At 38.9% G+C, this 25,215-nt stretch overlaps 1 protein-coding gene across 3 annotated transcripts in view; it reads left to right on the top strand.

The window, feature by feature from the left end:
* wdr70 (WD repeat domain 70) overlaps positions 1–25,215 on the top strand; it is a 103,716-nt gene that overhangs the window by 32,619 nt on the left and 45,882 nt on the right. For all 3 annotated transcript variants that reach the window (XM_087269993.1, XM_087269992.1, XM_087269991.1), the window contains exon 10: positions 11,970–12,144. In XM_087269993.1, the coding sequence (XP_087126119.1) occupies positions 11,970–12,144 (175 nt within the window). The remainder of the gene's footprint in view (positions 1–11,969; positions 12,145–25,215) is intronic.

The raw sequence follows: 25,215 nt of genomic DNA, 5'->3' as shown, positions 1-25,215 counted from the left end.
GCGGACGCTCCGTCTGATTGGCCGGGTGCTGTGAGGTGAAGGGGGCCCGTGAGGAGCTCCAGGGGCCGTTTAGTGCAGTCCTGAGTTCTGCTTGACCTGCTTTTACACTGATGGGCTGAAGAAACCCGCTCTGCTGTCAGGGCCCTGATGGAAGTGTGAAGAAAGGGAATGAATTATTGATGTGCTCTCGCTTTATACGAGCTGGCCTTAACTACAGCATACATGCATCAAAATATAAGTACACTTACTGTGTTCATAATGGATTGCAGAACACTTGTGGTTAGGGCTACGTAATATAGGCAAAATAAACATGATTTTCTTACCGTTTCAATTTTAATCACGATTTGGACACACATGCAGACGGTGTACAGTGTGAATCTGATTTTCTTCTTCCTCAATGGAACACAATTACATCTTTATAGTATTTAATTATTATGTTTGTGAACATTCAGGATGCGCACGCAGCGAGGTTGCAGAAAAAACCGGGAGCGCTAGCATTTACAGTAAGGGAATGACATCCGATGTGGTACAGAGTTTGTTTTTGTCTTAGAATAAGTTATAGGGCGAGGCAGTGGTGCAGTAGGTAGTGCTGTCGCCTCACAGCAAGAACCTCGGCTCAGTTGGCGTTTCTGTGTGGAGTTTGCATGTTCTCCCTGCCTTCGCGTGGGCTTCCTCCGGGTGCTCTGGTTTCCCCCACAGTCCAAACACATGCGGTACAGGTGAATTGGGTAGGCTAAATTGTCCGTAGTGTATGAGTGTGTGTGTGAATGTGTATGTGGGTGTTTCCCAGAGATGGGTTGCGGCTGGAAGGGCATCCGCTGTGTAAAAACTTGCTGGATAAGTTGGCGGTTCATTCCTCTGTGGCGACCCCGGATTAATAAAGGGACTAAGTCGACAAGAAAATGAATGAATGAAATAAGTTATATTGATTACATATTTTGTACATAATGTTTTTAGCGTATTATAACCGCTCGTTATCCAGTGATAAGCACAGTTATTCGTCAAAATTAACTTTAAAGTGAGCGGCGTTCATCTGACAGGTCAATTTGCGACAGCACCCTCCCAATGGATATTGGATAAGATGAAATGCCCAAGCATCCAGCCCCAAATACACATATATACATACACATATAAGTGATTTTACAAGAGAGAGGTTAAAGGCCTACAAGTTTTTGGATGCCTATAATTTTGTTCTGTGTGGTCATGTGCAGGAAATAATGCTCCATGATTACCTGATTCAACTTTTTACGATCTATTTTGACGATTCATGCGCAAAGCGCAGGGCGCAAACGCATTCAGGGCGTGGTGTCAGAGTCCACTTTTGCTAATATAAGGACTAAAAAATCCGCTTTGCGCCGTGGCGCATGGTCTAAAAGGGTTGAGCTTATTCTCTTAATGAGTTATAGGTGTGTTTTGAGAATAAACCAATCAGAGTCTCATCTCCTATCCCTTTAAGAGTAAGTTGGGTCGCGCCGCAGCGCATTTGCTATTTACATGACGACTCTGTTAGTGGAAAAACTGAACATTTCACTAGCGAGAAAACCGTTAAACAGCATATAAATGAGAGATAAGGCATCTCATTATCTACTTTCACTTTCGCTCTCGTGGATAGGGAAACCTTTACGCCGAACATCAGTTAGCCTATAATTAATCAGTTTTATTTGTTAAGCGCAAAGATTTGTTTCAAAACTATTTCTAAATTCAGTTCTAATTTCCAGCAAACGAATAAATGAACAATAATAATGAAGTGTGGTCAAAAACCTGAGTTATATCCTAAAACACATGCTGTGCCCCATATGGTCTAAAACCTGACAGGTGGGCAAATCTAAGCTTGTTTTTAATAAAACAAATATAAATATTGATATAATAAATAATACTGCTAATAATAATAACATTATACAAAAGCAAATTGTTATGAATGAACTGAAAAAGCCTCCAGAGATGAAGAAGGCATGAAGGCGGTGTTTTTATATTTATGTAGGCTTGAAAATAATATGTTTTGTAATATTTTAATCCTTTATATTTATATCCTATTTATATCATATATATCCTTAATATTTTAATTCTTTTTCATATGTAAAGATATTTGCGTATTGCTCTACATCTTGTGTGTATTAAGCAGTGTGTAAGCAAGGCGCACAACTAACGCGCTCTACGCTGGACTATATACCGGCTTTGTTTTGGTCTATTAAATAATCTATTATAGTTTCTCAAAATAGCAACGCGCCAATATTGCGCTTTAACACGCCTCCCTTTTTAGAGCAGAACGCCTATGGGCGCACATGTGAGTGCAAATGCATTTGCTTTTTAAACAGCATCAAAACAACTCTTACACCAAGCTGAAACTAGCAAAAAACTATTGTGTCACGCCTTGCGCCGGGTGTATGATAGGGCCCACAGTGGTGCTAAAAACCAAAGTTCTGCCTAGCCAAAGACAAGGAAAGAAGACGAAGCTGTACAAGGCCTGGGTAATCATCAACAAGCAAAACAGCAGCATTCTGACAGCGAACTGCAGCTGTACGGCAGTTTATGTTTTGTAAAAAAAAAAAGTTTATTTATTTATTTATTTTTCAAAACAGGAAAGCAAAAAGTTTAAAGTGTACACTTTGATTTTTTTGTTTTCATGTTTTGTAAAAAAAAATATATATGTATTTGTATATATGTGTACATGTATATATTGTACATATAAAAGCAAAATAATACTTCAAACTGCACAATCTTTTTTTATTTTAATTTGTTGATTAATTGGCTAATAGAGTTTAGTGGAAAGTGATTAGTTTAAATATTATGCAATTATAAAACTGTATTAAATATTTATTAAACAACATATTAAACTTGGAAACACAAAATTGTTTATTTTACTGTCCTGTAGCGAAACATTAACTAAACTAAGCATGCGTCACATTGAGTGTCCAGTGTCTGTTCACTAATACATGATGTGTTTTTCAGAGAAGCGCCTTCATAAATCTCTGTCAGCGTTAATTGTGGATGACGGTATTAATGCTTTAAGCTCGCCACACGTCATCGGAAAATATTTCCCTGAGCGTTTACCTTTCACTGTTCTGCAGCCTCTCTAATGAAAACTGTGGCCTGATTTCATACCTGCTCGTCCTTTATGATACGCGAGCGATGACGTCTGTGTAAATATCACAGAGACAACACATGCTGTAAAGCCTAGCATTTTATTATGACTTTAATAGTTAAGGCGACATTTAAGCTGTTTGAAAAGTTTATTTTTAATACAAGTTTTACTTTTATTTAGCAAGGATGTGTTAAATTATTCAAAAGTGACAGTAAAGACATTTATGAGATTGCTAAAGATTTCTTTAGGTGTTTTTCTTTAAGTGATGTTAAATGCATTGATGATGATACATTTGATTGTTTGAATTTATTTGGTGTAAATAATTGTAGTAACTTACATTTAATGGCACAGTATTTCATTTTCATGACTAGGGGGCGCATATTAACAACAAACAATTCTGATGACGGTGTGACTGTGGAATCATGGGAGTTGTTGTCTTCAATACATCCTACGGGAGATGTAAATGTAGAGCAGAAGAAACAGGAACATGTAGTTAAAGAATCATTTTAGAATCGGAATTGGATTGTGAAGTCGCTAGCGATTCTCTCCCCTAATAACCATGATAGTTTATTTTGTGTGTATTATGGGAGTAACTTGCATTTAAAGCCACAGTATGTCATGTTTTGGCCAGTAGAGGGGGCATATTCACAACAAACAAAAGGCGTATTCTGATGATGGTGTGACTGAGTGTGGAATCATGGGTGTTGTCATCTTCATTATCCTACAGTTGTGAATGTACAGCAGAGGAAACAGGAATATGTAGTTAAAGAATCGTCACAATCGTCAAATTGTGAAGTCCCTAAAGATTCCCACCCCATATTATCCATGACATTCGTTAATTCAAACTTTATTACAGACTCAAAGTCCAATTAACATAAAATATAGAATATATTAATAACATATAAGAAACCAAACAATTTTCGAAAATACCAATGTCTCCACAGTCCAATTAACGTATAATATATAACATAATAATAACATATAAGAAACCAAACAATTCACGCAATACCAATGTCTCACAGCTCTGATTGATCGTTTATTTTGTGTGAATTATGGCAGTAACTTGCATTTAAATGCACAGTTTGTCATTTTCACCACTAGAGGGCGCAAATTAACAACAAACAAAGGCGTATTCTGATGATGGTGTGACTGAGTGTGGAATCATGGGTGTTGTCATCTTCATTATCCTACAGTTGTGAATGTACAGCAGAGGAAACAGGAATATGTAGTTAAAGAATCGTCACAATCGTCAAATTGTGAAGTCCCTAAAGATTCCCACCCCATATTATCCATGACATTCGTTAATTCAAACTTTATTACAGACTCAAAGTCCAATTAACATAAAATATATAACATAATAATAACATATAAGAAACCAAACAATTTACGAAAATACCAGTGTCTCCACAGTCCAATTAACATAAAATATATAAGATATTAATAACATATAATAAACCAAACAATTTACAGCAATACCAATGTCTCCACAGTCCAATTAACATATAATATATAACATAATAATAACATATAAGAAACCAAACAATTTACGCAATACTAATGTCTCCACAGCTCTGATTGATCGTTTATTTTGTGTGAATTATGGCAGTAACTTGCATTTAAATGCACAGTTTGTCATTTTCACCACTAGAGGGTGCACATTAACAACAAACAAAGGCGTATCCTGATGACGGTGTGACTGAATGTTTAATAATGGGTGTTGTCTTCTTCATTACGTCCTACAGGAGATATAAATGCACACCAGAAGAAACAGGAACATGTAGTTAAAGAATAATTTTGGAATCAGAGTGTAAATTCCCACCCCTATTACACATGAGTTTCTTTTGTGTAAATTATGGGAGTAACTTGCATATAAAAGGCTCATTATGTCATTTTTTGCCACTAGAAGGCGCATATTCACAACAAACAAAAGGCGTATTCTGATGATGGTGTGACTGAGTGTGGAATCATGGGTGTTGTCATCTTCTTTATCCTACAGTTGTGAATGTACAGCAGAGGAAACAGGAATATGTAGTTAAAGAATCGTCACAATCGTCAAATTGTGAAGTCCCTAAAGATTCCCACCCCATATTATCCATGACATTCGTTAATTCAAACTTTATTACAGACTCAAAGTCCAATTAACATAAAATATAGAACATATTAATAACATATAAGAAACCAAACAATTTACGAAAATACCAATGTCTCCACAGTCCAATTAACATATAATATATAACATAATAATAACATATAAGAAACCAAACAATTCACGCAATACCAATGTCTCACAGCTCTGATTGATCGTTTATTTTGTGTGAATTATGGCAGTAACTTGCATTTAAATGCACAGTTTGTCATTTTCACCACTAGAGGGCGCAAATTAACAACAAACAAAGGCATATTCTGATGATGGTGTGACTGAGTGTGGAATCATGGCTGTTGTCATCTTCATTATCCTACAGTTGTGAATGTACAGCAGAGGAAACAGGAATATGTAGTTAAAGAATCGTCACAATCGTCAAATTGTGAAGTCCCTTAAGATTCCCACCCCATATTATCCATGACATTCGTTAATTCAAACTTTATTACAGACTCAAAGTCTAATTAACATAAAATATAAAACATATTAATAACATATAAGAAACCAAACAATTTACGAAAATACCAGTGTCTCCACAGACCAATTAACATATAATATATAACATAATAATAACATATAAGAAACCAAACAATTTACAGCAATACCAATGTCTCCACAGACCAATTAACATATAATATATAACATATTAATAATATATAAGAAACCAAACAATTTACGCAATACCAATGTCTCCACAACTCAGATTGATCGTTTATTTTGTGTGAATTACGGCAGTAACTTGCATTTAAATGCACAGTTTGTCATTTTTACCACTAGAGGGCGCAAATTAACATGACTGAGTGTGGAATCATGGGTGTTGTCATCTTTATTATCCTACAGTTGTAAATGTACAGCAGAGGAAACAGGAATATGTAGCTAAAGAATCGTCGCAATCATCAGATTGTGAAGTCCCTAAATATTCCCACCCCATATTATCCATGATAATTTATTTTGTGTGAATTATGGGAGTAACTTACATTTAAAGTTACAGTATGTCATTTTTGCCAGTAGAGGGCGCATATTCACAACCAACAAAGGCATATTCTGATGATAGTTTATGAGTGAAATATGTGTGAGCAGCTGCTTATTCATCATTCAGAGTCCTGTCAGATCATAATCAGCATGTAGTTTGCCTGTTCTCGTGTTGTTTTACGGTTTGTTAGAGTATTGTGATCTTCTTTTCTGCTGTTAGCGTCTCGATTGTGTGCTGCTCTTTGTCTTGCGTTCAGACAGACAGTGTTTCTCTCGTCTAAACACATTGAGTGTGTGACCGCTCAGGCTCTCCATGTGTTTACGCATGTCTGGACTGATCTTTGACCCCCTGAGGTCAGCGCCGGTCAGCGCAGGACGGGCTGTTGGATGAGTTGAGTCTGTTCCTCGACCTGTTTAAACATCTCTGACCTCTCATGTCTGTTTCTCACCTCGTCTCGCTGTGGTCGATGACTGCAGATATGAGGGATAAAGTGAGACAGACACCTCTGATGACAGACCAAGCTTTACAGAAACTCTTCTCCATCACTTTCCTTCATCTTCCAAAGCTCAGAGACCTGTTCTTCACATTTATACTTGCCTGGTCCCAGCACAAAGGGCTTCACTTTGTTCATATCTTCTTACGTTAGAGCCAGGTCATTCCAGAATTGATTCAATAGCGTGAGCTATTTTGTTGGCCCCTGACAGGCCTTGTTTAAACTCTTTTAGCATTGATTACTTTTGATGAATCAGTGCTGTCAAAATGTATAAACACTCACCGGCCACTTTATTAGGTACACCTGTCCAGCTGCTTGTTAACGCAAGTTTCCAATCAGCCAATCACATGGCAGCAGCTCTATGCATTTAGGCATGTCGACATGGTCAAGGCAATCTGCTGCAGTTGAAAGTGAGCATCAGAATGGGGAAGAAAGGGGATTTAAGTGACTTTGAAAATGGCATGGTTGTTGGTACCAGACGAGCTGGTCTGAGTATTTCAGAAACTGCTGATCTACTGGGATTTTCATGCACAACCATCTCTAGGGTTTACAGAGAATGCTCTGAACAATAGGAAATCTCCAGTGAGCGTCAGTTCTGTGGGGGCAAATGCCTTGTTGATGCCGGAGGTCAGAGGAGAATGGCCAGACTGGTTCCAGCTGATAAAAGGCAACAGTAACTCAAATAAGCACTCGATACAACCGAGCTCTGCAGAAGAGCATCTCTGAACACACAACACGTCCAACCTTAAGGCGGGTGGGCTACGCCACAGCCTACCTGAGTATTGCTGCTGACCATGTCCATCCCTTTATGAGCACAGTGTCTCCATCTTCTGATGGCTACTTCCAGCAGGATAACGCAGCATGTCATAAAGCTCAATCATCTCAGACTGGTGAACATGACGATGAGTTCACTGCACTCAAATGGCCTCCACAGTCACCATAACTCAATCCAATAGAGCAGCTTTGGGATGTGGTGGAACGGGAGATCGGCATCATGGATGTGCAGCCGACAAATCTGCAGCAACTGCGTGATGCTATCATGACAATATGGATCAAAATCTCTGAGGAATATTTCCAGTAGCTTGTTGAACCTCTGCCACGAAGGATTAAGGCTGTTCTTAAGACAAAACGGGTCCGACCTGGTACTAGTGAGGTGTACCTAATAAAGTTGTGTAAATGGTGATTTGAATTTAAATGCTACAGATCACATCCTCGGATCAAATGTTATCAAACACTTAGCATCAGGTGGCTGTCGAGGTCTTTAAGGGTTAGATTCATTGTTTTCCTCAAAATTCTACAAGCAATAGCTCATAGTGACAATGTGAAAGGAGTTAGTTTTAAAATCTTTGCAAAATTACTACAAAGAAAAAGCAAGAAAAAAAAATCCAACATTAGTATTCACAGCATTTTTGATGACTTTTGATCATCCTTGAGATGCTTTTTTGACTTTACCTGTGGTAAATCCAGCTGATTTGGACATTTTCCACATTTGGAAAGGCATCAACATGTGGAAAACGAACCAATTTCTCTTATCGCGGATGTTTCTGTTATAGGATCCACATTGCATTCTGATCAAGACCTGCCCTCTTTGACAGTTTGATTGACATGTCAAGTGACCAACCACAGTTAGTTTTGTTTTCAAGTGCCAACTGGAGGCGTGTTTATGTAAATTAAGTCGACGGTTCAGTTTTGGGATTGATCTGAAGACTCTGATGTTCAGGATCATCTGTCCTTAGACTCTCGCTGTCCTGTGCTCTTCTATATCTGTGTTCTGTGAATCGCATTACTCCACTAGAGTCTGGTCGGCCCGGGTCGAGGATCTTCATGTTTCTCTGTTGTGTTTGCATTTCCCCGTGTCCCGCTCGACAGCTGTAATGTGTTCAGCAGATGGAGGGAAGAGAATGGCGATTTCACAGATCCTTCACATGTGCCTGTCATGCTGATGTACTGTCCTCTCTCATTTCCCTGCGTTTGCGACTCGCAGAGATGCTCATTTCAGTCACCACTGCTGAGGGACGCCAAAATCACTCAAATGTAGCTGTACATCATTTATTTTCCATTTGTACAATATGCATTCATATATTATTATTTAGTGACATACAGTCATTTCCATACAGTAATAGTAATGATTAAATGACCATCTGGAATACTTGATTCTGATTGGTCAGTCGCAGTTGAAGAGAACATCTTCAAGACAGGACTTCCTGTGTGAAGTTTGTACAAAATTTATACTAAATTAAAAGAGAAACAAACATTTGTACAGGCCATTTGTTTGTGGATGTAAATCTGCATATAGAACATTAATAGAGCGTATAGATGACAGAGCATGCGTTTGCAAATAATATTCATTCATGCATTCATTCATTTTCTTGTCTTCTTAGTCCCTTTATTAATCCGGGGTCACCACAGCGGAATGAACCGCCAACTTACCATCTCTGGAAAACATCCACACACACATTCACACACACACTTGTACACTACGGACAATTTAGCCTACCCAATTCACCTGTACCACATGTCTTTGGACTGTGGGGGAAACCGGAGCACCCGGAGGAAACCCACGCGAACGCCGGGAGAACATGCAAACTCCTCCTAACACCTGCAGCATGATGACTTTCATCAACGTTTGACGTAAGCTTGCCCGAGCTCTGAAAGTAAAATTGCAATGTGAGGGGCGGTCAAGGGAGAGAGTGAAGGGGGGACAATCGCGTCTGAGCCGCACCATTCTAGCTACTGGTGTACCTCAGGGCTCAGTTCTTGGACCGCTTCTCTTCTCCATTTACATGGGCTCTGTCATTCAGAAACATAGTGTGATGTGGTTCAAGCTTCATAATTCAGCCAAAGACGGTTGTGGCAACTAGCGAGCACTTTAATACAAAATAAATTACGAATGGTTTTTCTTGGATGACACAAACATAACTGCAACTTAGAGTGGCAGATGGTTTTGATGTGTTTCTTTATTATTATTAGTTCATTTTCCTTTGGCTCAGTCCCCTTATTAGTCTGGGGTTGCCACAGCGGAGTGAACCGCCAACTATTCCAGCATATGCTTTACACAGCAGATGCCCTTCCAGCTGCAACCCAGAACTGGTAAACACCCATACACCTCTCACATTCAGACACACACTCATACACTATGGCCAATTTAGTTCATCCATTCCCCTATAGCGCATGTGTTTGGACTGTGGGGGAAACCGGAGCACCCGGAGGAAACCCACACCAACACGGGGAGAACATGCAAACACAGAAATGCCAACTGACCCAGCCGGGACTCAAACCAGCATCCTTCTTGCTGTGAGGCGACAGTGCCACCCTATTTATTATTATTTATTTATTTTTTTTATTATTATTACTTTAATTGAAGAATGTCTGCGTCAAACCCTGCGCTTCACTGCTATTGGCTTTATAATCGTTCTCTACAATGTGAACAACGATCTGATCTGCTCTCCTAATTAATGCGCAATATATATGTTTATGTCCTCTGGAAGGCTCTCGGGCTCTCCTGTTTCTCAGATTCTCATTCATGTCTCTCATCTGCTTTTAAACCAAATTTTCTCCGCTTTTCTTCACTTTCAATAATGATTTGCCTCATTTACGGCAGGAATGTTTCTAGAGCAGACAAACTCAAACAGACGTTCACTGTGAACATGGTGGCGAGCAGCTTGAATGATCTGACAATGTTTTTAAATGAGAAAGTTACACATTTCTGTGTTAGCGTATGGTCTGTTAGTTTGGATACGTGTTGACGTCTGTGCTAGTGTGTCGCAACAATTAAATTAAATTATAACGTGCACTTTTTACATTTACTTTTTATTAACAGATTTTTACTTTTTATTTTTTAATTTAACTTGTACTTTTTATTCATATTTTAAATGTTTACATGCCTTGTTCTGCCATGATGACAGAACATAATATTAGTTATTTAGCAATAGACTAGTAGTATTCAGCTTAAAGCGTAATTTAAAGGCTTAACTAGGTTTATTAACTTAAAATTGGGGTAATTAGGCAAGTCAATGTATGACAGTAATTGAAAAAAAATCTTAAGGCAAAGATTTTTTATGTAAAAAAAAAAAAAATATATATATATATATATATATATATATATATATATATATATATATATATATTTATTTTTTTCAATCCAGCCAAAAAAGGAATGTTTTATTAAAAAAAAATATTTAAAAAAAATGTAAAAAAAATATATATACACACACACACTGGCCACTTTATTAGGTACACCTGTCCAACTGCTTGTAAATGCAAATTTCTAACCAGCCAATCACATGGCAGCAGCTCAATGCATTTAGGCATGTTGACATGGTCAAGACGATCTGCTGCAGTTCAAAGTGAGCATCAGAATGGGGAAGAAAGGGGATTTAAGTGACTTTGAACGTGGCATGGTTGTTGGTGCCAAACAGTCTAGTCTGAGTATTTCAGAAACTGCTGATCTACTAGGACTTTCATGCACAACCATCTCTAGGGTTTACAGAGAATGCTCCGACAAAGAGAAGATATCCAGGAAGCGGCAGTTCTGTGGGCGCAAATGCCTTATTGATGCCAGAGGTCAGAGGAGAATGACCAGACTGGTTCCAGCTGATAGAAAATATGTGTGTATAAATATATACACCATTTTAGTATTTTATTAAATAATTAAATATGCATTTTATTTTGATCTAAAATTAATTTTAATAATTTTAACTATTCTAACAGATGAATACATTTTTAAGTCTAAGTCTTTATTACCTGGGTACTGGGTGTAATGTATTTTCGTTCTGCATTACATCTACTCTGATGTTTTAAATGACAAGATAAAGAAATTAAACTGATATTATTGTTTATTACTGAAATAAGTTTTTATTTGATAATAAATTCATGATATTATTTTTGATATTATTTGTAATAATTCCAGTATATTCTGATAGAAAGAACTGATATTATGTTTAGTCATTTAAAACTAAACATGCTCTCAAAAAAATGACGTCTGCTGCTTGTACAATCTCTTTATTTAAAATGAGTTGAAACAACACAGTTCTTAAGGTTTTTTTTGTAACAACTCAATTGTTTTATGTTCAATCAACTTATGTTTGTAAAAATGTTTATGTTAACTTAATCAATTTGTCTTGGGACAACATGAGGGAATTGTGTAGAACCCAGCATTTTTTACATTGTAGTGTAAGATAAATAATTTTTTTCCACTATTAAAGTAATCGTGTGTTTTTATTTGATTAATTTATACTTTATTTTACATTTTGAGTTTTTTTTTTTTACATCTGATTCTCAGGACTGTGCGCACGTGGGACTTGACCTCCGAAAAGAAGCACAAATCAGTGTTCAAGCCTCGATCCCAGCAGGGCAAGAGAGTGACTCCCACCTGCTGCACCTACAGCCGGGACGGCAAACTCATCGCCGCAGGCTGCCAGGACGGGACCATCCAGATCTGGGACCGAAACCTGAGCGTAAGTGTGTTTTTCCCCATATCGCTACTGCATCTCTGAGTCAGATATACGGTGGGGATGCACAATATATCAGTGCAGCATCATTTTCACAATGTGTGCATCCACAAATTCTATGTATATGCACAGCTAGTGATTCATTCACACACACTCATACACTACGGCCAATTCAGTTCATCAATTCCCCTATAGCACATGTGTTTGGAAACCAGAGCTACCCTGAAGAAAACCCTCGGCAACACTGGGAGAACATGCAAACTCCACACAGAAATGCCAACTGGGACTCGAACCAGTGATTTTCTTACTGTGAGGCGACAGTGAGCCACCATGCTGCCCTTGTTTTGTGCATTTTAAAGCAAATATGAGATTATTTTACATCAGGGGCAGACTGGGACTAAAAATCAGTCCTGGCACTGTAGCCACACCAGCCCACATTACCACACCGACACAGCCCCATGCACGGACACGCACATTCACTACTTATATTGGTGAAATAATATAAGCAGTACCATATATGTAATAGATATTTAAACCTTTAATGTATGCGACTGGAACAAAAACACATTTATATATGCAATCGTTTCATTCATTCATTATCTTTTCGGCTTAGTCCCTTTATTAATCTGGATCACCACAGCGGAATGACCCGCCAACTTGTCCAGCATATGTTTGACGGTGCAGATGCCCTCCAAGGTGCAACCCACGGTGAAACCTCTATACACACACATTCAGATACATGCACTATGGACAACTAAGCCTACCCAATTCACCTACAGCACATGTGAGGGAAACCAGGAGGAAACCCACGAGAACATGCAAACACCACACAGAAACACCAACTAACCCAGCCGAGGCTCGAAAAAGCAACCTTCTTGCACCGCTGCGCTGCTCTCTTTCAAGACTATTTCAGTTAATTTTAGGCATTTTGCTTTCTCTGAGCTTTTCGGCACCGCCTTTCCTTTTCATGGTCCATTTCTGACAATTAGCTTGTGTTGCACTTACTATTTTTTGACATTCTTGCCAGATTTTGATTACGTCCGCGTAACCTCTAATTGGGTCTGCCCATCTTAACCAGCCGGTCATTGCCGATTGGGCCAATGCTTAACATTTATTATTATTATTACTATTATCATCATCATCATCATCATACTACTCACATCTTGCAAGAGATAAAAGCTGCCTGCATGTAAAAACAATACATATAAACAAAATTAATTAAAAAAATTGCTGACCGGCCCACATTTAAAAAATGGTACGGCCCTCCTGGCATTTGCCAGAATTGCCAGATGGCCAGTCCGCCCCTGTTTTACATTGCACGTTGGCAGATAATGCTGCTCGTCAAAAAGGTTGCTCTTTATTTTGACTAGTTTCTTCCGAAAAGGAAAACAAAATAATATTTTTACTTGATCCACAAGAATTTAGAGATATTTAGACTAGAAATTAGACAAAGCAAAGGAAGAAAAGCCTCTTTTGAACATTGTGATTATTCAATTTCTCTACCTGAAAACTAGATATCAAATAGATATCGCAATATTTATCAAAGAAAAATGAAAGATTTGTTCCAATATCATGCAATACCACTTTAAGAGATGCGATAAAGCTCTGCTGTTCAGTGTCAGTGCAGACGGAGCGTGCAGGACGACTGACCGTCCCGGATGCAGAGATCAAAGGTCATCAGCCGCTGACACTGAGCAGGTCTTCAGTGGATCTGGGCTGTAAATGATCAGCGTGGGTGTCCTGCTGTCTGCTCTGACGGGGATGAATGGGGCAGAAATGGGCTGATTTGCTGCTGTTTGTTTGGTCAGGGCATCACACTGGTGGTCCTGAGCGCCGGATGACACCACTGAGGCTTTTTCTGGGTTACTGGAGTTCCTCAGGGCTCTGTGCTTGGACCGCTTCTCTTTTTCATTTACATGGCATTACTGGGTCTGTCATCCATCGTTCTAACTTCATCTTTTAGGCAAAGAAGGAGGTGGGAACTTGTGAACATTTTAAACCCTGGCTGCTTGATTATGGGATAAATCATAATCGCGATTATTTAAAACGGTTATCAGTGGGCCATGTGTCCAAAACGTTTTATATGTGTGTAAGTTTCAGCTCAAGATACAACACAAATACTGTTGTATGACTGTTATGTCAGTTTGGTGACTGTCGCTTTAAATTCAAATGAGATTGCGCTCTTTTTCTAAAGAGGGCGGAGCTACAAATGCCTGTGCGTCAGCATAGTGGCGGATTCAAAAACAAGACTAACGTCCTATGCTAATGAGGGAGAGATGGCGACTAGTGGGCAGGGCTTTTTCTTTTTGATGACACGTACAAAGAGAGGATGTCAAAGTGTTTCTGCAGACTGTTTTAGTCTAGTCTGATTATAAACAATACAATAAATACATTGTTATCATTAGACGCCAATACTTTTGCCACACAACTGTTTAAACCCCCTTATAAAAGTGATTTTTGCATAATAGGTCCCCTTTAATGGCCCATTTCCACTCCGTGGTACGGTGCAGTAGGGTTCGGTACACTTTCATGTCCATTTCTACCGTCAAAAGGTTCCAAAAATGGCCCGTTTCCACTAGATGGTATGGTTCCGTTCGGTACGTTTTTATGGCTGTTTCCACTGTCATTCATTTGTTCATTTTTTAGCTTAGTCCCTTTATTAATCTGGGGTCGCCACAGCGGAATGAACCGCCAACATATCCAGCACATGTTTTACACAGCGGATGCCCTTCTAGCTGCTGAAAAACACACTACGGACAATTTAGCCTACCCAATTCACCTGTACCTCATGTCTTTGGACTGTGGGGTAAACCGGAGCACCCAGTGGAAACCCACTTGAACACGTGGAGAACATGCAAACTCCACACAGAAATGGCAACTGACCCAGCCGAGGCTCGAACCAGCGACCTTCTTGCTGTGAGGCGACAGCACTACCTACTGCGCCACTCCGGCGCCGTTTCCACTGTCTAAAGATACATAAAAGCGAACCGTACCGTACCACTTTTTGGGTACCCTTTGCAAAGGGTACCTAACCTGGTAAAAGTATACCAAAAGGCGGAGCTAGACGCATAGCTGAACGCTATTGGTTTACAGAGAAGTGTCACTCGCTCGTGGAACAAGCCAGAAGGAAAACAAAGGAACCATCATATTTAAAAACAGTCCAGACATTACACCGTAATAATAGATATACATATAATAACAGGCCCGGAGCAAGCTGAACTGCCGCTCTAGGCAGAGGATGATCACACCGCCCTGAACCCCAATGTGAAAACGAAAGTGACCGGTTATGAAAATGAAGTGAGGTGTCGCGGACCTCTATTCTGCCGCTCTATATGCGCAGATATGACTGAGGACGCGCGGGTGCTGAAAGAGATGTCGCTGACGCCGCCCTCTCTATTCTGCTGCCCTATACGCGCATTTAACTGAGGACGCGCGGGTGTCGCAGACCTCTATTCTGCCACCCTATGCACGGATGTAACTGAGGACGATCACACCACCCTCAACCCCAATGCTGAAGGAGATGTCGCTGACGCCGCCCTCTTTATTCTGCCGCCCTATGCGTGCATTTAACTGAGGACGCGCGGGTGTCGCAGACCTCTATTCTGCCACCCTATGCACGGATGTAACTGAGGACGATCACACCGCCCTCAACCCCAATGCTGATGGAGGTGTCGCGGACGCTGCCCTCTCTATTCTGTCGCCTATGCGTGAAGATAACTGAAGACGCGGGTTGTGAGGGAGGTGTCGCGGACGCCGCCCTCATTATACTGCCGCCCTAGGCAGCTGCCTTGGTCACCTCTATGGACGCGCCGGCCCTGTATAATAACAAGCCATGGTCGACCCGAGCTCAAACTAACTATGTCGTCAAAGTTACACAGAGACACAAGCCTGATAAAGGTGACTTGTACTGTACCGATCTGAACCGCACCACTCAGTGGAAACAAGGCGTTAGAGCAGGGGGTACCAAACTCATTGTAGCTCAGGGGCCACATAGAGGAAAATCTATTCCCAAGTGGGCCGGATGGGTAAAATCATGATATATATTACTTAAAAACAACAACTTTAGAATGTTTATTTTTTTGTTTTAATAGGATCAGCATACAAAATTGAAGCCTGAGGACAACACGATCTCACAGCGATTCGTAACTTTTGATCACGTATGAATTCGGACAATCTCATTCGTACAATTTATTATGATTTGCTTATCCACCAATGACGGTTGGGTTTAGAGGTGTGGTTGGGTGCCACGCCTAATTTTATATATAACGTACATTTTCATACGACTGAACTCGTACAGATTAGCCACTCAATTGACAAAACGTAAAATAGTTGCGTTTCCTCGTGAGAACACCTCAGTGTGGTATGGCAGGGTACAGATGTGCTCTTTCTGTCTGAGAAGGCTGTCACACTGATGCTGATTCAGGCTTGTGAATTGGATTAAATTAACAGTTTGCTATTGCGCCATCCAGTGGACACAATTGGAACAGCAGTTTCTTTTAGTAAAAAATTGCAGCTTATGTTTATACTTTACAGAATCATCTTGCGGGCCAGATTAAACCCGTTTGCGGGCCTTATGTTTGACACCCCTGCATTACATTAGAGTCACTTTTCACTTGTTATTACTCTATTTTAAATGCTAAAGGCACTTTTTTAATAGTTGATTTGTTTATGTAAATCAAGTTTAGTGTAAAATTCAGGTTTAGACCTTTGAATAGAGACTTGTTATGCAACATTATAACTGATATAAGCATGAAGTCTATAAAGCTTAACTGGGATGTTAAAGCGATTTACATGTTTTCCTTCTTGTTTGCTAAATGCCTTGAGCGCATGTAAAGTCACCGTTCCACCAGACGATCTGAATGCTTGGCAGTTCACATAGCAGTAGAGAATCTGAGCTGGTGCATTCAGCCTTGCTTTTTAATGGGAAAAACAAACTCAGAGTCATTTCGAGTGGCGATTCTTATCTCTGGGGGTCCAAGCGGACGAACGGATGGTCCACTTTGACACTGATCTGTTTAATATCAGGAGGTGAGAGAGAGGCTTTAGCAGTCCGTCCATCATCTGCTCACAGCTGTTCTTCACTGTACGCTCAGCGCTGAACGCAATCAGGACACATGCGGAAAGTGTTGCTGAAGCTATTCTACAAGATTGAGGAGGTGTTGCTCTTACTGTTGCTCTTTTCCCATCACTCTGATGGATGATGCTGACACTTTCTTCACACAATTCATTTTGGTTAAAGGTTTGGGATTTCAGAGTCTGTGATTATACATGTGTTAGGGGTGGGCACGTTTACAAAATCTCTAGTTCGTTTCGTATTGGTTTTGTGGTCACGGTTTTTGGTTTGATTTGGTAAAAAGGGATGTAAATGGTACATTGTAAAACAAACAAAAAAAAGTTCTATTGTAAGACTTGTAAATATCATACATCAGCATAAAATACATAGCTTTATCTACCGTTTATAATATTATGATAATATTATATATAATTTTATCTGCATTTTATAGTATTTTAACCGTTGTGTTTTGTTCAAATTGACTACCCTTTCATTATGTTGGTGGCTGTTTTTGCCCCATTGATTTTCATTATTACCACTTGACACCATATAATCATGTATTCTTCATTAGGGATGTAACAATATTGTAAATACCGCAATACCAATTTCTTTCAATATTACCATGGTTGTGACTCAATAAAATCATAGGTCTTTTGGTGAAAAGTTTGCTCAGGCAAATGGAAAGAATGAGAGGTAGCGGAAACTACAATTTTCATCAGCCCAGGCGTGGCCATCATCCTTTGCGGTCTGTTGTCGCTACACATGCAGAAATGGAGGGCACTGCTAGTAGCGGCAAAGAAAAAGAGCTAAAAATGGTAGAACCTAAAGCGGGTTTTAAATCAAATGTGTGGAAGCATTTTAGTTTCTCTCTGAAAAGAAACAAGAAAGAAGAAAAGGTGACAGAAAAAAGGCTGTGCAGGCACTGCCAGACTGTGCTGAAATACAAGTCGGGGAATACGACTAACATGATGGGGATTCCTTTAATTAGAGGACTGCAGAACACAGCACACTGCTCACATTGATGGAGACATTGACAACCAAGAGACCTCTATCTCACTCATGGCTTGTCGTTTCGAGTGGTGTTTTATTTTACATGGTTTAATATTTTTTGTTATTAAAATTGAATAATTTAAGTTCCTGTTTGTATGTCATTGATCTGTTCAGTGTTGATGTAACCTGAACATTCTTGCACTTTTTTTTGAGTCTCTTCAATAGTTTCGTTTTTTCCTTTAAATGATTCAATAAATACCGTACCGTGCCATTCATACCGAGGTATTACCGTATCGTGAAATTTTGATACCGTTACATCCCTACTCTTTATTGTTCTTTTTTTTTCCTGCACTGTTAAACACAACAGTCAACTTTATCAAATGAAATGAGTCGTGAGTAGTGAACTCCAAACTGACTGAAAGTAAATTCTACTCATTTGAAAAGAGTTTTGAACTTAATTAACGGTTAATTAAATATCTCATTACTTCAACTTAAATGGAGTAAGTTCACAGTACTCATATGGATTAGTTATTTAACTCAAATGGTTTGTAGAAATCGGTTTCCTCAAACGGTTTGAGTTGCTTTAACTTATTGAGTTCACAGCACTCAGTTGGTTTGAGTTCTCTTCATTTATTGGGTTTTACTGTGCTCTAATTGCTTCGTTTACTCAAATGGATTAAGTTGACAGTACTCATTAGGATTTGTTTTTGAACTTAAATGGTTTGTTTCAATCGGTTTCCTCAAATGGTTTGAGTTAGCTTAACTTATTGGGTTTTACAGTGTGGCAAGACAAGGCAGACCTGCCAAGCTATGAGACCCTATGTTGATGACTGGGTAAGACCGCGTCCATGGACTCCGCATACGACAATCAGCATTTAGCCGTTCATGATCAACGGGGTTTGTTGCACGTGTTTCCCCGTGATGCTGTCAGGGCCGATACAGCAAAGCTGTTTGTGTGCAGCAAGCATTTTTTGTTGGGAGAGCATTATGAGAATCACAGAATGCCGGACTTTGTCTTTTATCAGTTGAGTTCATTACCATTGAGACACATCTCCTATATCCGTGCTGCTGTGTTCACCTAAATCCTCCAGATTACCAGCAGCAGGGCTAATGACTGAAATAGGCAGGGCAAGAGACCAGCAGCACTGAGTCTGCATTCAGACTTGCGGATTGAGGGAGAAGTCTTCATTTATAGTGTTTATATGAACACCATTATCTTTATAATGATATAAATTGTGGTTGTGTGTATACGAAATTACAAATAACAAATGTAGCAGGGCATTAAATTAGTTTATTTCTTTGCATTTTAGCTTTGTAAGCTATAAACTCATGCGTCTCCTCAAGGTTTGTGTCTCATTTTGTGAGCCGACTGACAACAGTTGTTCGCTCCCCTCCTCCCCTGCTCTGCTGGCCACGCCCACTCCTCCCTCTGCTGGCAGAGCTCCACGCCCATCATGAAGCATTTTTTGAAAAATCTCTAAGGGTAGACTTGAATCGAAAGGGGGGTTTCATGGCCCTTTAAAGGGGCTAATAACATTGACCTGTTTAAAAATAAAGAATTCAACAGCTTTTATTCCAGCCAAACTGAAAGAAATAAGACTTTCCCAAGACATGGAAGAAAAACGAATAGGAAATGCTGTGAAAAATGTCCTTGCTCTGTTAAACAGCTCTTGGGAGTTATTTGAAAAGGAAGGAAAATCTCACTTGAGACTTCATAATTTTGACTTGCTAAAAAAAGATAGGCAAATTCTCTAAATGATTGGAAATCAAACATGTCGGTCACCATGTGGTGTCCAGAGTAAAGTCTGTTCCTGAAGCGAAATGACTTTCCAGCCGCCGCTTTCCCCGTTCTGACCGCAGGTGTGAGGCTGTTATTGAGAACAGTGTTTTATCCTCCTTCCTTTAATAACCTCTCCTTCAAAACAAAGCAGAGTCGGACCCTGTTGAATGGACCTGTCTCAATCCATTAGCGTCTGAGGGGTCGAGGGTTTGATTGGGAGCAGGAATGTGAGGTAAACGCAGAGCATATGGGCCCAGTGTTACGCCACTGGTAAAGCCCATCATCGGCCCGTACTTTGGACAGGCTCCGCTGGCTGTGAATGTTGGATGGAGATGCAGAATGTGACTGTATAGTGCGTCTGTCTGCTGTTTAAAGAAGCACAGCGGAGCGAGACGCTGCCTAAATGGCAGTCAGTGGTGTGTCCGGTTCATCCTCACACTCACTGTCAGTCAGTCTGCCGTAAAGCGTGAAACTGGGACACTTTCCAGACATTGTGTTTGTTTGACCGGCCTGGAGTGGCAATCTTATCTGCACATGCGCGCACAAATATGACAGACTGGTTTTTGCAGGTTGTGAATTTTATTCTTCTGGGTGCACAAACTGCAGGTTATATAAACATTCTAATATCAAAAATAAATGTATTGATTATCCGTATCTATATTGGATGGTTAACGGTTAAAAATTGCTGATTTTTGATCTGGCTGTTACAAGGACTTAATTATCGGTTATCGGTATCGGTTATCTGGCTTTTGCAATTCCTAAGTGTGGAAATATCAGCCTTTTATTATTTTGGGTACACAGATTATATAAACATTGTAATATCAAAATATAAATGTATTGATTATTGGTATCTATATCGGATGGTTATCGGTTAGAAATTGCAGATTTTTGATCCGGCTGTGACAAGACTTAATTATCAGTTATCGGTATCGGTTATCTGGCTTTTGCAGTTCGTAGGTGTGGAAATATCAGCCTTTTATTCTTTTGGGTATACAGATTATATAAACATTGTAATATCAAAACATAAATGTATTGATTATTGGTATCAATATTAGATGTTTATCGGTTAAAAATTCCAGAGTTTTAATCTGACTGTGACAAGACTTAATTATTGGTAATTGGTATCAGTTATCTGGCTTAATAATAATCAGTGCGTTCGAAATAAAAAAAAAATTTGTACACAGATTATATAAATATTCTAATAACAAAATATGAATTCAATAATTTATCAGTAACAATATTGGAATTGGAAAAGAGAAGGATTTAATTGATGTTTATCGGTCATAAAGAGGACTTAATTATCGGTTATTGTATAGGTTAACATGGTTTCAATATCATGCATCTTTACTAATTAGTTTTGATTACTTTTGATTATTTTGATTGTTACTGACATCTGGTGAAAATTGCACTCTAAAAACGTTGAGTTATTTATTTGAACCAATGGTTGAGTTAAACATATTTGGTGCTTTGTTGGGTTATTTTTAACCTTTATTAGGTTATTTATTAATAACTCAACCAGTTGGGTTAAATATCATTAGTTTTTATAGATAATACATTTTATAACAATTTATTTTATTAATAGTTTTAATAATATTAATAATAATAATAATAATGATTATTTATTTTGCACACAATATATTTTATAATAATTTATTTGATTATTACTTTTAATAAAAATAATAATAATAATAATAATAATAATAATAATAATAATAATAATAATTTTAATTAGAATAAAAGTTTTATTAATAATAATAATAATAATAATAATAATTTTATTTTATTGTAAATATTGTTTTTTTAATTAATAATTAAATAAATTATTATACAATATATTGTATATTAAATAAATCATTATTTTATTGTTATTGTTATTGTTATTATTAATACTATTATTATTAATGTTAAATATAATTTAATATTGTTCTTATTATTACTACTACAGCATCAATAATAATATTATTATGTTATGTAGTTTTGTGCATGTCTCACAAACATATTTCATCCCAAAATCAAACAACAAATAATATTAATCTCTGTGGACAATCTCATTTTTGTTTTCTTCTACATTATCACATTTGCAGTTTCAGTGGATTCAAGCATATTTACACCTAGGTATATTTTTGGTGGTAATTACTGTAGTACCAAATCAATTTATTAATACTGTAAATATTAAATAACACGAGCATCTCATTAATTAACTGTAATACTAAAGCATTAAAATCATTGCTAACACTTTACAATAGGCTTGTATTAGTTAATGCATTTACTAGCATGAACAAACAATGAACAATACATTTATTACAGTATTTATTCATGCTAGTTAACATCAGTGAATGAAATTAAAATTCATTAGTTCTAGATCTTAACTCGCGGTGCATTAACTGATGCCAACAAGCATGAGTTTGGATGTTAATAATGCATTAGTAAATGTTGAGCCATGATTAATAAAGAAAGCAGTGTTCACTGTTAGTTCATGTTAGTGAATATATGAACTCAGGAAACCTTATTGTAAATTGTGACCAAATTATTACTATTATATTCAATTGCTGCAATACAAAAAGCATCTCGTTCTTTACTGTTAAGTAGATACAATTTTAAAACAAAGACGCTGCTGTGTTAAATCTAGATTATTTAATACAAATAACACACAATGAGCTGGTCTGTGTTTTGTTTTCATCTCTTCTTCTGCCTAGATGGTGATGTGTTTCTGTGCACTCCATATTTCCAGTGTTTATGGAAAAGCTTTGAAACGTGCCAAGAACCGTGAACCAAGTCCAATAAGGGTCGAGCAGAATAAGAATATGACCTAATTACCCAAAGGCGACCCATTGAAACGATGTGTCATGAAGTTAACACATGCGTCTGCGCCGGGTCACATGACCCAGCGTGTGAACGGATGACTGTAAACCAGTCGCTGTTATTCACTGCGCCAAGCATGAGCAGCACAAAAAACCCTGTAATTTATTACTGCTTGTTCTGTCAGACTAAATATTTAGCCAGCATTCCCCAGCAGCTTACAATAACAGCCGTTCCTCGAGGACAGGAGTCAGAGAGAGTGGATAGCAACAGGCAGAGAAATCCGGTCACACTTTACAAAAAGGTTAAAGGTGCAGTATGTAAAGTTTGACACCCAGTGGGTAAACTAGGTATTGCACTCCTGGTTCAAAACACATGCAAGTGCAGGTTGCCAGATTGACAACACCAACAGGAGTGTGCCTGACTGTCAAGCCTAAAGGCTGATTTTAGGCTGATTGAAACCGTAAAGCAACGGTACGCTATAGAAGCATTATTATTTTTTGATAGTTTTTGTGCTAATTAGGTCCATGTATCTTTTGGTTATCGGATTTTCATTTTAGAAATGGATATTGCAAAAAATGAAAAACGAGTCGTTTTTGATTTTGTTTTTAAAATTCAAAAAAGAATATTAAAAAAACTTGCCGTTTTTCTTTTCATGATGGAAAACGAAAAAAGCTAAAAAAAAAAAAAAGATTTGATTTTCGTTTTTTAATTTGAATAACAAAAAATAAACCACTAGAAAACAAAAATTAATAAAGGCTTGTTTTTATAATCCGAAACCAGATAGGCCGACTCGTGCGTCATCACCCTGCTACAGTGCGTCTGTACCATTGGTCTATTCATAACGTTCCATGATGTCACTTATGGTGGGGCTATCAGTCCTTCTAGGGCAAGGCTAATGCTATCAGTCCTTTAGGATGGGGCTATCAGTCCTTTAGGGCAAGGCTAATGCTATCAGTACATTAGGGTGGGCTATCAGTCCTTTAGGGCAAGGCTAATGCTATCAGTCCTTTAGGATGGGGCTATCAGTCCTTTAGGGCGAGGCTAATGCTATCAGTCCTTTAGGATGGGGCTATCAGTCCTTTAGGGCGAGGCTAATGCTATCAGTCCTTTAGGATGGGGCTATCAGTCCTTTTCAGTCCTTTAGGATGGGGCTATCAGTCCTTTTCAGTCCTTTAGGATGGGGCTATCAGTCCTTTAGGGCAAGGCTAATGCTATCAGTCCTTTAGGGCAAGGCTAATGCTATCAGTACATTAGGGCGGGGCTATCAGTCCTTTAGGGCAAGGCTAATGCTATCAGTCCTTTAGGGCGGGCTATCAGTCCTTTAGGGCGAGGCTAATGTTATCAGTACATTAGGGCGGGGCTATCAGTCCTTTAGGGCGAGGCTATCAGTACATTAGGGTGGGGCACTCAGTTCTTTGGGGCGGAACTATCTGTCCATTAGTGTGGGACTATTAGTCCTTTAGAGCGGAGCTATCAGTGGAGCTGTCAGTTCGTAGGACGGAGCTATCAGTCTTTAAGGTGGAGCTATCAGTAATTTAGGGCAGAACTATCTCTGGGCTATCAGTCTTTAAGGTGGAGCAATCAGTAATTTAGGGCGGAGCTATCAAGAGGCTATCAGATCTTTAGGGTGGAGCTATCAGTAATTTAGGGCGGAGCTATCACTGGGCTATCAGTCCTTTAGGGTGAGGCTATCAGTACATTAGGGTGGGGCACTCAGTCCTTTGGGGCGGAACTATCAGTCAATTAGTGTGGGACTATCAATTCTTTAGAGTGGAGCTATTAGTGGAGCTATCAGTTTGTAGGGCGGAGCTATCAGTCCTTTAGGGTGTGGTTATCAGTTCTTTAAAGTGGGGTTTTAGTTTATTTAGGGTGGAGCTATCAGTTCTTTAAGGGCGGGGCTATCAGTCTTCAAGTGGAGCTATCAGTAATTTAGGGCAGAGCTATCACTGGGCTATCAGATCTTTATGGTGGGATGTCTGTAATTTAGGGCGGAGCTATCACATGGCTAGTTCTTTAGGGTGGAGCTATCAGTAACTTAAAGGCAGAGCTATCACTGGGCTATCAGTCCTTTAGGGTGGGGTTGTCAGTCCTTTAGGGTGGGGCTATCTGTAATATTGGGCGGAGCTATCATGGGGCTATCAGTACTTTAAGGTGGAGCTATCAGTAATTTAGGGCAGAGCTATCACATGGCTAGTTCTTTAGGGTGGAGCTATCAGTAACTTAAAGGCAGAGCTATCACTGGGCTATCAGTTCTTTAGGGTGGGGATGTCAGTCCTTTAGGGTGGGGCTATCTGTAATATTGGGCGGAGCTATCATGGGGCTATCAGTACTTTAAGGTGGAGCTATCAGTAATTTAGGGCGGAGCTATCACATGGCTAGTTCTTTAGTGTGGAGCTATCAGTAACTTAAAGGCAGGGCTATCACATGGTTATCAGTTTTTTAGAGTGAAGGT

Source organism: Danio rerio, chromosome 10, assembly GCF_052040795.2.
Source record: "Danio rerio strain M-AB ecotype USA chromosome 10, GRCz13ab, whole genome shotgun sequence".
Lineage (NCBI taxonomy): Eukaryota > Metazoa > Chordata > Actinopteri > Cypriniformes > Danionidae > Danio > Danio rerio.
This window is presented reverse-complemented; position numbering and strand designations above follow the sequence as displayed.